General features: G+C 41.4%; 1 protein-coding gene across 1 annotated transcript; it reads left to right on the plus strand.

Annotated features, from left to right (window-relative positions):
* The first annotated feature begins 11355 nt into the window (after positions 1 to 11355).
* MAGEB5 (MAGE family member B5) lies at positions 11356 to 13300 on the plus strand. The gene is given in 3 exon segments (XM_017516813.2): positions 11356 to 11498; positions 12551 to 13205; positions 13208 to 13300. Coding segments are annotated over 3 exon segments (891 nt in total).
* Positions 13301 to 14731: the final 1431 nt, after the last annotated feature.

Consider the following 14731-nt stretch of genomic DNA (forward strand, 5'->3'; position numbering starts at 1 on the left):
TCAAGAAAGTGCCCATCAGAGTCATGGAAGATGTTACGGCATCAAGTGAGATGGTAACCATGTAAGGAGACTCTGGAAGAACAAAGGGGAGAGACTGAGAAGCGTTCATTTTAAGGATTATCTTATCAGAAAACTCTGGCTGACTTCCCAGAGCAAAGAGACTGATTGTCTGTCCCTCTCCCTGCAGGAACTCCCCTAGACAAAAGAAATAAAATTCTAAAGGCTATTGGGGACAAAAGGAAACATAGACAGGCTATGACCCAGAACAATAATGCCTACTGCCTTTCTATCTGGTTTTAAGCTACCAGAGGCTTGGCTGGCCCTGAAATCTAACAGGATTCCTAGCAGTTTCTCAAAGCAGAGCAGAGGTCTGCTACTTCCTAAAGGTATCTGGCCCAAGGGAGATCCCCTTCCTTATATAGAGTGTGTTCTGCCTGTTCAGGTGGCTTCCTCCACCTCAATACTGTTCCTCTTACCCCATGGAATCATGATGCCACTGGACTTTTAATGTTTTAGCACACAACAGAGAGGAAAGGCACATTCACAAGCTAGAGGATGTCTATCACTGTCGAGATTTGTCATGACTTCAGTATATCAATTGTGGGGAAAGGTAATTTCCCAGTGGATAAAGCCTTTCTTTTACTTTCCACCTCTCTTCAAAGTTCACCCTGAAATGCTAATTTATACAAAGACAACTACTAATCTGGTTTCCTGTATTAAAGAACAGGGCTGGGTGGTTGGGAGTGCAGGAATCCAGTAGGACATGAAGAAATCAGTAAGGAATAGATTGGTGTGATAGCCCTCTTCCTCGGTGGGACAGTCTTCCACACAGGCATGAGTCACCTTTAAGAAGTGTTTGGTTTGGGAGGTGAACCAACCATATAGCTGTGGGTTTTTACTTTGTTGGTGGTGGTTGAGACAGGGTTTCCCTTCCGTCACCTAGGCTGGAGTGCAGCAACTTGATCATGGCTCGTTGCAGCTTCAACTTCCTGGGCTCAAGTGATCCTTCCACCTCAGCCTCCCTAGTAGCTAGGACTAAAGGTGGGTGCCACCACACCAGGCTAATTTTTTGTATTTTTAGTAGTGACAGGATTTCACCATGTTAGCCAGATTGGTCCCAAACTCCTGAGCTCAGGTGGTCCTCGGTCTCCCAAGATGCTGGGATTACAGGCGTTAGCCACCAGGCCAAGCCTGTTTTCATTTTTAGTTTCCACAAATAAGTGAGAATATGTCATGCTTCTCTTTCTGCACCTGCTTTATTTCACTTAAAGTAATGATCTCCAGTTCCATGTATGTGGTTGCAAATGACAGCATCTCATTCTCTCTTAATGTCTGATTGTTATAAACAATTCAATTATACTCTTTTAGTTATTCTTAAATGTACAATTAAGGTATTATTGACCATAGTCACCTTGTTGTGCTAGCAAAGAATATGGCTTATTCATTATTTTTAACTATGTTTTGTACCCATTAAGCATCCCAAACTCCCTCCAACTCCCCTTCTCAGTCACTGGTAATCATCCTTCTACTCTCTATCTCCATAAGTTCAATTGTTTTCATTTTCATTTATTTTTATTTTTCTGAAATGGAGTCTCACTCTCACCCAGGCTGGAGTGCAGTGGCCCAATCTCAGCTCACTGCAACCTCCACCTTCCTGGATCAAATGATTCTCCTGCCTAACTCAGTCTCCAGAGTAGCTGGGATTACAGGCATGCACCACCACAGTCAGCTCACTTTTTGTATTTTTAGTAGAGATGGGGTCTTACCATGGTTGCTAGGCTGGTCTTGAACTCCTGACCTCAGGTGGCCCACCAATCTCAGTCTCCCAAATTGCTGGATTACAGCCATGAGCCACCATGCCTGACCTGTTTTAATTTTTAGATCCCACAAATAAGTTCAAACATGCCATGTTTCTCTTTCTGTGCTGGCTTTACTTCACTTTACATAATGATCTCCAGTTCCATCCATATGATTCCAAATGACAGGATCTCATTATTTCTGAATGTCTGAATAGCACTTATTTGTGTATACGTGACACATTTTCTTTTCGTCAATGGACACTTAGGTTGCTTCCTAATCTGAGCTATTGTAACCAGTGCTGCAACAAACATAGGAGTTTAGACACATCTTCAATATATTGATTTCCTTTCTTTTGGGTATATACCCAGCAGTGGGATTGCTGGATCATATGGTAGCTAAATTTTTAGTTTTTTTGAGGAACCTCCAAACTGTTCTCCATGCTGGTTGTACTAATTTATGTCCCCACCAAGAGTGTATGAGCCTTCCCTTTTCTCCACATCCTCACCAGCACTTAATACCTGTCTTTTATATGTAAGCCATTTTAACTGAGATGAGATGATATCTCATTCTAGTTTTGATTTGCATTTCTCTGTTGATCAGTGATGCTGAGCACCTTCTCATATGCCTGCTTGCAATTAGCATGTGTTCCTTTGAGAAATGTCTATTCAAATCTTTTGCCCAGTTTTTAATGGGATTATTAGATATTTTCCTACAGAGATGTTTAAGCTTCTTATATATTCTGGTTATTAATTGCTTTCCAGATGGGTAGTTTGAGAATATTTTCTCCAATTCTGTAGATTGTCTCTTCACTTTTGAATATTTAGTTTGCTGTGCAGATGCTTTTCAACTTGTGATCCTACTTTTTAATTTTTTTTGTTTTTGCTTTGGTTGCCTGTGATTATGGAGTATTATGCAAGAAATATTTGCCCTGATCAATGTTCTAGATAGTTTTCCCCATGTTTACTTGGTTTCATATTTGGAGTTCTTAAAGTCTTTCATCCATTTACATTTGATTTTTTTATATGACAAGAGATAGTGTTCTAGTTTTATTCTTTTGCACATTGATATCCAGTTCATCCACCACCATTTATTGAAGAGACATGGAATTTTTAATGTCATTGTCTGCTCATTTTGCCATCTATATCACTTCTTGATCAATTTTAATCCATTGATTTTGAAAATCTAATTATTTTTAACTGACAGATAATAATTGTGTCTATTTATGGGATATAATATGATGTTTTGATCTATGTATTCTCCCTAGTGGACATATTCTGCTTTTACTTTCCATGTTTGGTAATTAGAATATATGTGAAGTATTCTGAATTTTGCCTTGCTCACATTTTTACAGCATAAGTGCTGTGGATACTTATTTTTTTAAATAGATTCATATTCCTAAACTTTGTTCTATGACTTAATTAAATTTGTTCAAAATGCTGTTATCCTGGTAACGCTTGCTTTTAAAGTTTCTTAGGTGTGACCAGAGCTTCATAAATCTAGGAGTAATCTGACATCACTACAGAGATTAAGCCTTTCTGAATACTCTCTGTCTCTCTCTGGACAGTCTCTCTCTCATGTTCTGGATATGACATGATTTTACTTTGGCTGGTGAAAAGAGGAAGCCCCCTAGGTAGGCTGGAATTCTCTCTGTGAAACTCACTCCTCTCAGGTACTTTGTGCTATGAACTCTAGACATCAGGTCCTCCTCTCACCGACAGCTTCATCTCCTCAACAGCAGAAGATGGTCAGGTTTCAACTGAGCTACCCCTCCCTTCACTGTAGGTTCAAGGCAGCGAGCTGGGGAAGTTATAAGCTCACCTTATTTCTTTTCAGTCTCACAGGAATCACTGTCTTTGGTTACCTGATGTCCAATATATTAAAAATTGTCATAGATACGTTGTCATTTTTGTTTTTTAAAGTTGTTTTAGGTATGTAATTAAATCTATTCCCTTTTATTTTTCCTTTCCAGAAGTAGTATAACCCAAATTTAAAACCTAAATTATTATGGGATGTAAATGTCCCAAAACTGCAAGCTAATCAACAGTTGAAGAACATTAGAATAAAAACTTGAGTGCAAAGACTGTGGGCCACATGCACTCATACCTACATATATGTAATATGTATGTATATGTACATATTTACATACATGAATTAACATATACAGAGGAGAGTATAAACCAGCAATTTATACTTCACTGTGACAGTGCAGCGCCGAGTTCAATGTAAAATCCTCCAGTCACTGTGTTCTTCCTCCCCACGGCGCACAGATTATCTCTCTGCACAGCATGGTTACCGTAGGCAAGTGTGGGAGGTGGAGGAGGCTGTGTGAAGGGTAATATCAGTGATTCAAGACTTTCTCTTCTGCATTCCTGAATGCCTCTTGCAGTATAGGAATTTAATACAAGCTATTGTCATTGCTTACCTGATTTTTGGTTCCAGAGTATAAATTGCTATAAGCCAGTTTATGCTCTGGAATAACTGTTACAAAGGATTATCAACGATGCTCCTTTTCTGATCATGTAAATTCATGATTGCATTAATTTTATTATTTATGCTTTCAAGATTTTCCAAAACAGATGAAACACATACTTTTTAATTATAAAATATTATAAATATTCAAAATATGATATAGATACCTGTATTAGCAAGGGTTCTCCAGAGAAACAGCACTAATAGATGATTCATTGATTGACTGATAGATAAATGGATAGACAGACAGATAGTCTATTTGGAGGTTGGGTATTTGCGGGTGATTATGTGATGAGGGCACAACCTTCAAGATTGGAATTGATGCTCTTACAAAAGCAATCCCAGAGAGCTCCTTTGTCCCTCCTTTCACATGAGGAGACAGTGAGAATATGGCCATCTACGAACAAGGAAGCATGACTTCACCAGACACCAAACCTGCCAGTGCCTCGACTTTGTACTTCCCATCCTCCAGAACTGTGGGAAATAAATATCTATTGTTTATAAACCACCCAGTCTATGGAATTCTGTTATAGCAGCCAAAATTTATTTAGATAGATAGATACATAGATATAGATGACATAAACATAGATCTATATATAGATGATATAGATGATATAGATATAGGTGATAAAGATATAGATATATTAATAGATATAGCTATAGAAAGGCTCACTTGATATGGACCCTAATGAAAAGTTCCAAGATATGCAGGATGAGTCAACATGGTGGAGACCCAGGAGTGCCAATGATGTAGTTCCAGTCCAATGGCTTACAGGCTCAAGACCCAGGAAGAGCTTATGGTTTAGTTCAGGTGTAAAGTCAGGGAAAAAAACGATGACACAGCTTGAATGAAGTAATGAAGGAGAAATTTTCTCTTATTCAAAGAAAAGTTATCATTTTTGTCATTCAGGCCTTCAGTTTATTAAATGAGGCCCCCACACATTAGGGAACATAGTATGCTTTACCCAGTCTACTGATTCAAATGTTAATCTCAACCAAAAATACCCCTACAGAAACGCCCAAATTAATGTGTTTGAGTAAATATTTGGGCACTCCATGGCTCAGGCAAGTTGACACATAAAATTAACCATCACAGTACTAATAGTGAACACACATCCTATAGGTTTTATTGTTGCTGTTGTTTTTTAATATTGGTCAACCTCTTGCCTGACTCTAGCTTCTGGTTTACTTGCTGTTTTCATAGCTAGGGGAAAACATTAAAAGTTAAGTATAGGCTATGTCTATTTAACCAATTTGAAAGACTTCCAGCAGAAAAAGTTTCAAATGATATTTTAGAAGCAGAAATTAATTACATTTACAGATCATCTCCAACTAATGAGGTTCAACTTGTGATTTTTTTTCCGGTTTTACAATGGGTTTATCAGGACATAACCCCATTGTAAGTGGTATTAAATGCATTTTCCATTGATAATATTTTTGACTTATGATTTTTTTTTTGGAATGTAGTCCCAAAATAAGTTGGGAATATCTCTATATCTAAAATATATGCTCCTTGACATGACTGGATTCAATATTTATATGAAGGACCGTATGCAACTAAACTTATTAGTATGGCTTCAGTCTCGTTACTTGTTATTCATCTGTTCAGGTTTTAAATTTCTTTCTAGTTCAAACTTGGTAGGTTATATGTTTCCAGTAATTTGTCCATTTCTCGTAGATTTTGCAACTTATTGGCATGTAGTTGCTTATAGTAGCCAGTAATCATCCTTTGAATTTCTGCAGCAGCAGTTGAAATGTCTCCTTAAAAGCTGCTTCTAATAAGCTGTTTCTGCTTTATAGAGCACCCCAAGCCCAGTAACCCTGTGGTTCTGGCAGACTCATAGATGTATCACCTTGATGGTCTTGGATAAAATCCAAGAGAATTATCCGGATTATCAGGCAGAGACTCTTGTTCTCTTCCACTTTCTCACAGAGATGCAGAGTGTCTCTCTATCTCTCTGTTCTGAGACACCTGAAGCTGGGGGTTGAGAGTCACCAGCACTCTTGTGGCAACCATCATTATGACTTCACTGGGTCAGATCTGAAGCCAGCACAGTGATGTGTCTCACTTAAGGCCTATGTAACCACTCCCTGGCTACTGCCCAGGTTTGCTCAAAGCCTTGGAGTTCTACATCAAGCACGTGGAAAAGCCAACCAGGTCTGTGTCCTCCACAGAGCCCTGTCCCATCCTGCCCCTGAGCTGGTCCCTGAGGAGTCCGCAAGCATGGCTGTTAGGCCCAAAGTGCGTTCACTTTTTCCATTGGGTTGGAGCATGAAGGCCTCAGTCCAAGGCTGGTAGACTCAGGCCAGTAGAGAGAGAAATCTCAGGCACTCCATAGTTAAAAGAGAACCCTCCTCCTTAAGATTGAGGGAACTCCATGACCCAGAACAAGGTGACACCAAACTCTGCCCCTGACATCAGCCTGGGGGTCCAAGCAGGTCTCTGGAGACTGAAGTGCATTCTTACTTTGTTCCTGTGAGCGTCAGAGATAGGGCCCTGGTTGTAAGATGGCAGCAGGTCAGCAAGGGCGATTTCCAGGTTATGGGAAGAGTCAGGGTGAGGAGTCTGATTACTGTGGGGACAATTCTCACAAAAACAGCAAAAGCACTCAAATGTCCCCGTTTTTGGCCCTAGGCGGTCTGGGTGTCCCCAGAATGCAGTGTTGGGCAGAAGTGCTCCTCTCTTTCCTCCTCACTAGTATTTGTAAAAATTCCTAGAGCCACAGAGGGGAATGGGTCTCTGGGTCTTGTCAACAATTTTTATGATGACCCTGAATATAAACAGAGAGAATCCAGAAGAGAGGGGCCCCCATTGCCAGCGCCTGCTGTCACCTCAGTAAGCCCCAAAATGGGCTGTCATGCTATAGTCTAACACTCACTTTAACTTCCTCCTGAGTTTGAAGGACACAAACTTACCAGGAGAATAGGAGTCCTGTGAGTTCCTAGGGCAGTTGTTTCTCAGAAACCTGTAAATGGGCCCCGGTTAAAGCCAAGATGGTCGCTTTCTGCTGAAGGTGTTGATGTGATGTCACTCTCTCCCATCCAGCTGCCGGCCTCCCGGCCCACACTCCTACCTGCTGTAACAGGCCACAGCCATCATGCCTCGGGGTCAGAAGAGTAAGCTCCGTGTCTGTGAGAAATGCTGAGAGACCCATGGTCAGCTGGAGGGTCTCACAGGTCCCCAGGCCACTGCAGAGAAACAAGAAGAGACCTTTCCTTCCTCTGTCTCTTCTCCTTATTGTCGGGGTGCTCGTTGTAGGTCTCCTGATGCCTCCATTCCTCAGGAGTCTCAGGGAGCTTCACTCACTGGCTCTCCTGATGCAGGTGTTTCATGCTTAAAATCTGAAGTAGCTGCCAAGGGTCAAGGTAAGAAAAGTGCAAGCAGCTGCCAGAAAGCAGCCTTCATTCAGAGCACATACTGAGATCCTCTGAACAGGAAGTAGTTAAGTATGTTGGTGCAATTCCTACTGGAGAAGTACGAGAAGAAAGAGTCTATTTTGAATGCTGACTTGCTGAAGCTTGTCAGCAGACAGTACAAGCAGAAGTTCCCTGAGATCCTCAGGAGAACCTCTGAGCTTTTGAAGGTGGTCTTTGGTGTTGAATGGAAAGAAATGGACTCCAGCAGCAACTCCTACATCCTTGTCAGCAAGGTAGGCCTCTCCAGTGAAGGAAGTCTGAGTGGTGATAAGATCTGAAGACAGGTCTTCTGATGATACTCCTGGGTGTGATCTTCATGAAAGGCAATCATGTCACTGAAGAGGGTGTCTAGGGCTTCCTGTATGCAGTGGCAATCTATGCTGGGAGGAGGCCTATAATCTTTGGGGAGCCCCGGAAGTTGATCACGGAAGATTTGGTGCAACAAGAGTACCTGGAGTACCAGCAGGTGCACAACAGTGATCCCCTGTGCTATGAGTTCCCTTGGGTTCCAGGAGCCCATTTGAAACCAGCAAGACGAGAGTCCTGTAAGTTTTGGCCAAGATCAATGACACTCTCCCCATTTCCTTCCCAAATCTACATGAAGAGGCTTTCACAGATGAGGTAGAGAGAGCAATGAGCCTGAGAGCTGCACACAGAGCTGGCACTGTTCCCTTGGCCAGGGCACTTTACGGGACCACATCCTATAGATCCTCCCACTTCTAGGGAGATCTGAAGTAGAATGTTCATTTTATGTTAGAAGAGAGTAGTGAGCCATTTAAGTAGTGCAGCATAGTAGATACTGGAGGGAACAAAATGTGTATCTTTCTTTTTTCCAGTTATACCTGGGTAACCTGTAGACTTATCTTTTGTTTTCATTATTATTTTACAAATGTTCTTTCTTTTAAGTGAAGATTTAAATTGTTTCACAATCTAAGTTTCTTAATGTCATAGATCACACATTTATTTCTGTTTGTCAGGTTTAAGACTAAAAGGTTTGTTATTTTAAAACACTTTATTTTTAGTACAGAATAAGGTAACGTGGCATTGGAATAGAGATCTTCATGGAAATGTGAAAGAACCCAACAGCAAAATAGTTGAGGTCACAAAATAGTGAAACAAAAGTAGAGTGGTAAATGTGTGTTTTTTTCCTAGCCTTTTTGCTCATTGCTTGTAATATTAAATTCTATAAACCTGTATTTACTTTGTGTATTCAAACTGGATGAGAAATTAAATAATAAATTAGACTTCCTGCTTACTGTTTTTATTATTTTTTAATTATTGTTTCCTAACAAGTAATTGAGTACCTGCTGTTTAGAAGGCTTCCTGATAGTACAAGTGACGGTAAAGAAAAGGAGATTCAGCTTCTGCCTGCAGAATTTCAGAGTCAAACAGCAACTAACATATAAGGAAGATGAGGAGATTCCATCTAAGACATAAATGAGAATTAAAAAGAGGGGATAAGGAAGGGAAGATTTCACATGAATATAGTCAAATGTGAACTATCTGGTGAAGGCAGTTCAGAGTATTAGAAAATGGCAAGCCTCTTGATGGGAGTTAATTTAAGGGAAGCTGCAGGATGGGCTGCATGAGGCTGTGGGAGTGGTGAGCATGGGCCTGGCCCTCAGGTGGTACCTCTCAGAGGTGAGAGACTACCCCTGAGATGGAAAGCAAGTCTTAAAAGTTATTTTGACACTGTAGGTATACCAGAAAGAAATCCCCAGCTGGGATAAGAAGGGAAGGAGATCTGTGCAGTTGCCCCAGTTCAAACACTGTGTCTTCCGGGCACATGATGTCCAGGGAGTTTCTGAGAAATATGAGTGATACTTCCTTTACATGAAATGCCAAGAGGCCACTGAACCATCACCCCTGTCACAGGCTGGGAGAGTCAGAGTCTGCTCCATTAGAAAGACATTTGAATTAGGTTACTTTGAGCGTAATTTTTCAAACTCTGAGAGGGGGCATGGTTTTTGGTGGTGATGTAGTGAATAAAAATAGGGTCAGTTTGGATGGAAAAGTGACCTAGGAAGTTTCTGGTCCCTACCACAAAAGAGGAATTTTGAGTTGCCTCCAGCTGAAGAAGACAAGTCCACAGCCAAATTAAATAACAGATGCTCTAATAAGGAAGCACTACTCGGTTTTACTGGCTTGGAAGCATTTCAGCAGATGTGGATTTCTGTTGTTTGGAGTATTCTCTAATATATTCTGGAAATAAAATTCTGTGAGGGAAGATTGTTATCATCTTGAGTCCAAATATATTTAGTAATAATTACCATTCATTAAAGACCCAAACTTTGCCTAAAACCGTGTCAGGTGATTTATGTACAGTATATATACGCCTAAATTCTATAAGATGGTATAAGATGAGGCTTATCAAATTGACTTTGCAGGTAAAAAACTTACAATTTTCTGAAGTTCACAAGACTGGTAAGTGAGAGAACTATACTAGACCCTGGATCTGAATTTCTCTAGAGTCCACACTGTTCCACTTCTTCCAGCCTGAGGCAGACCTTGTGTTACTTATTTTCTGCTCACTACTTCAAGACATATCTCAGCTGATACAAAGCAAGACTTCAAAACCCAAATACTGTTTTGGGATACATAGCCCAAGGGATAAGTAATAAAAATACCAAAATGAATGCAAGGTGTGACTAAAGAAAGATACTTGTTGACAATATCATTATCTGCAATGTCAATGTCAGAAACCTCAAAATACTAGAGACTCACAAAATCATTTGACTCAGCCTCTTCACTGTAGAAAGTAGATATATTTGAACAGAAGTTACATAAGAAGTGAAGTCTGCCTAGTGACAAGAAGGGATGTATCAGCAATTTTTTTTTCTCTGAAGGCACACCTGTCCAGTGCTTTCTGCTTTGTGCTTCAACTTTCTCATCTCATATCATTCTTAGGACACATCCTATTCTCTGCAATGTTTGCAGAGGGAAAGCTAATGAAGAGTTTGGAATTATGTGGCATTTTTCCAGAAGCCTCTAATAAAAAGTGTAGAAACCAAGATAAAGACTCTGATGAATGACAACTAAAGAAACAAATACCCCATAGTAAATGGAGTAACAGAGATCACACTGCCTCTTTCTTTAGACCTGGAAGACTGAGGCAAGGCTGTTAGGCTGACTATTTCTCACTTATTGTTCAGTGTTCTCAGGAACATAAGAGCCTTAGTCTACATGAGTGACCTAAAGTTGAAAGAAGAAACTTGAGGCCTGCAAAGAGTCAAGGTGAGGACCCTGAGTGAGGACTGAGGACTGAGGGAAGACCTCTACCCTCTACAGAGCCCCAAGGAGCCTGAATCTTGATGTAATCCCTGGGCGATCATAGATAGAGGTGGCCTCATGTGGCATCTCCTATTTCCATTCTGGGGCCTCAAGGAGTGGGAATCTTGGTCTAAGGCTTTGCGACTCAGACAATAAAGGGAGATGTTCATGTCCTGCGAGGAATCAAATGCAGAATCATGAGTGATGACTGAGGGGACCACAGACCCCATAACAGGGAGGTGGCATAGAACCTCCCCCTGCCATCAACCCTGGGAGGTCTTGGGTAGAGCTGTCAGGCTGACTTCCACAAGAAGGGTTTCAGAGATGTGAGGGGTTAGTCTGAGGGGAGCGTCCTCAAGTAAACAAAAAGAGTCCAAGGCCCTGCTATGAGTCAATGTGATGGTCCCTAGTGAGGACTTAGGAAACCTTCCACCTTCAGAACTAAGAGAACCATACAGAGCCCCACCATTACTGGCAGCCCTGGAATATATCTGCATTGCTGACATGATGTGGCATACTTCCTCGTATGATGTCACAAGAAAGTAAGGAAGTTGGTCTAACGATTGCGAGTTAAGGTCAGCAGTTAGAGGATTTCCAGGTTTCTGCAGAGGCCACAGTGCATATCCTAATAACTGAGGGGACTACATATCCTATGAGTGGGAACACACAGAATCAAACTGTTGCTCTCAGTCTTGGAAGAACGAGGATAAGTAAGAACAAATGAGAACAGATGAGAAGATGGTCACATTCCCCTTAGTGAAGGTTTCAGGGTCATTCTGTCTTTAGTATGAGGGGATAGGCCTTAGAACAAGAGAAGGAGAAGTTCCAGACCACGACAGGGGTCAAATCAAGTGTGAAGGAACCATCGACCACTAAATAAAAGGGTTAAAAAAGAATCTGGCCCTACCCTGGTTTCAACGCTTGAAGGGCCAGGGCAGAGTTGTGAAGTGGAAGCTCTCCATCACTTCTTTATGTCAGGTCTATGGGAGGTGACATCCTTAGTCTGAAGGTACAGTAGTCACCATTCAAATGAAGGGAGTTGGGCTCCTAGGCCCTATATGCCAATGTAAGGACCCCAAGAGAGAACTGAGGATCACAGAAAGGCTGGAAGAAAATTATCCACATAGCAATCACCACTGTGAGCACCCAGACAGCAGTGATAAGCTGAGGACCCCCTTTACACCCTTCTTATGGGTCCCAGGGAGGTTTGTGGTATAACTAAAGAGGAAATGGTTCTCATGACCCGCCACCCGTTGGCATGATTGTCTTGAATGTGAAGTAAAAGGACCCCTCAACTCAGAAGACTGGCCGCCACTATGTCACTTTAATATGACGGAGGCAGGGCTGCCAGGCTAAAGCCTACAGTTCAATCTAACTTCTTCCAAAGATTTCCCAAGGGGCACACTGATCAGGAGAACAGAATCCCAGTGGGTTCCCAGAGCAGTTCCGTCACGGAAAACTGCAAATGCTGTTTTCACTATAACCATGGGGGAATTTCCACACTGAAGGTGCACAGACCCTCTCAACTTTCCACCTCCAGTGGGCCCTCTTTATCTGTTCTACTATTCATTTCCTGCCTGCTTTCCTTTATCAGAATCATCATGTCTCAGGATCAGAAGATTAGGCTCCACACTTGTGAGAAGGTGGGTTTGTTGGAGGAGTTCCTGCTCTACGAGTTCAAAATCAAACAGCCTATTTTGAGGGAAGATATGCTGAAGATTGTCAGCCCAAAATACCAAAACCAGTTTGCTGAGATTCTCAGAAAACTTTCTGAGCACATTGAGGGTGTCTTTGCAGTTGATTTGAAGAAGGTCAACCCAGCTCGTCACTTACATGACCTTGTCAGCAAGCTGAAACTCCCCAACAATGGGAGGATTCATGCTGACAAAGGGTTACCCAAGACTGGTCTCCTGATGACTCTCCTGAGTGTGATCTTCCTGAAAGGCAACTGTGCCAATGAGGAAGATATCTGGCAATTTCTGAATATGATGCAGATATGTGTTGGGAAGAAGTACTACCTCTATGGAGAGCCCAGGAAGCTCATCACTCAGGATTTTGTGAAGCTAAAGTGCCTGGAGTACTGCCAGGTGCCCAGCAGTTATCCTGCACACTATAAATTCCTGTGGGTTACAAGAGCCTACAGTGAAACCAGCAAGATGAAAGTCTTGGAATATTTGGCCAAGGTCAGTAATATTGCTCCAGGTACTTTCTCTTCACGATATGAAGAGGCTTTGATGGATGAGGAAGAAAGAGCCCAAGCCAGAATTGCAGCCAAGACTGGTACTACTGCAGTGGCCAAGACTGTTTCGAGGCCAAGTTCAACAGCTTCTCCCAACCCTACTGAAGTCTGAAGTTTTTTCATCCAGTCAAGCAAATATAACATCACCAAAAGGGATTGTTTTTAGAAATACAAAAGAACCTCCAGTAAAATAATTGAGATGATGAAATAGAAAAAAAAATGATAAAACATGATCAATCTTGGTTTTCCTCATTCCTTTCAGTCTTTTGTTTTGTAAAATTAAATGATTGATACCTTGATATGTTTAGCTTGTTAAAAATATAGGAGAAATTAAATCTTTATAAGTTAGATCTCTTGCTCACTGTGTCTCACATTCCCTAAACATCATTTGAGTATCTGGTCTTTGGAAGTTTCTGTGACAGTACTGGAGCTGCTCAGATAAAGACCCAGCTTCTGCCCATAGAATCGTTGAGGCTAAAAGCTGCAGTCATATAAAGTCAATGTTGAGCCATCCTCTATGACTTACAGGAAAGTAGAAAGGATTAGTGAGAAGGGGACATTCCAGTTGAGAGCAGTAAAGCATAAATTTCATGAAGCAAGGCAGTTTGAGTTTGGGAAAACTGAAAGCCAAACAATGTGTTGAAACTTTTAAAATTAGCTGCATTGGGGTGCTAGATGAGGCTATGAAACTGGTAAGCAGAGGTCAGAACCCTCAGGTGATGTGTCTCAAAGTTGAGAGAGAAAACCCTTTAATGGAAAACTACATTGTATTATAAAGCCCCAAATCAAGACCTAATACTATATACTGCCTTAGATTTTTCAAATGGCCTAACTGGAAATTCCTCTCTACACTATGCACTTGCAGATTAGGTCCCTTAGTCAAACAATCATCTTTTTTAACAGAACCAGGCACAGGTCTTGTTTTATTTCCCTGGCAGCCTTCAAAATTATTCATACAAGCCAATCACATCTTCCCATGCGAACTGGAGGTCACCTTTCCCTCTTGTCTACAAATCCTGCCTCCCAGAGACCTTATTCATTCACTCTGTTCCTGAGTGCAACCCTTGTGTGACCCTGTATGGTATGTGGTGTACTGCTACCCTGCCCTGTGAATATATGTGATTAATAAACTGCTGTTGACCTCATCCGTACAGCGCCCAGTATTGTGTGTTTCAATACTACATAACCATAATGTGGAAAATCCTTCCTCACCAATAAATAGGACACCACTAAAACATGCTCTTATGAATTCCTTTGGGATCATAGATAATCTAGAAAGAAATCTTTAGATCTGGACTAGCGGCTTACACAACAAAAGTTTATTTTCTCACAATTCTGGAGGCTGCAAGTCCAGGATCAAGATGCCAGCAGGGTTGGTTTCCTCTGAGGCCTCTCTCAGCTTGCAGAAGGCTTCCTGCTTGCAGCCTCTTTACATTGTTGTTCTTTTGTGTGTGTGTATCCCTGGTATTTCGTAGTGTGTCCTAGCCTCTTCTTTGCAGGACACCAGTCAGATTTTATAGAAGTACTCTAACGGCC

This window comes from Cebus imitator, unplaced genomic scaffold (assembly GCF_001604975.1).
Source record: "Cebus imitator isolate Cc_AM_T3 unplaced genomic scaffold, Cebus_imitator-1.0 Scaffold605, whole genome shotgun sequence".
NCBI classification, from domain to species: domain Eukaryota; kingdom Metazoa; phylum Chordata; class Mammalia; order Primates; family Cebidae; genus Cebus; species Cebus imitator.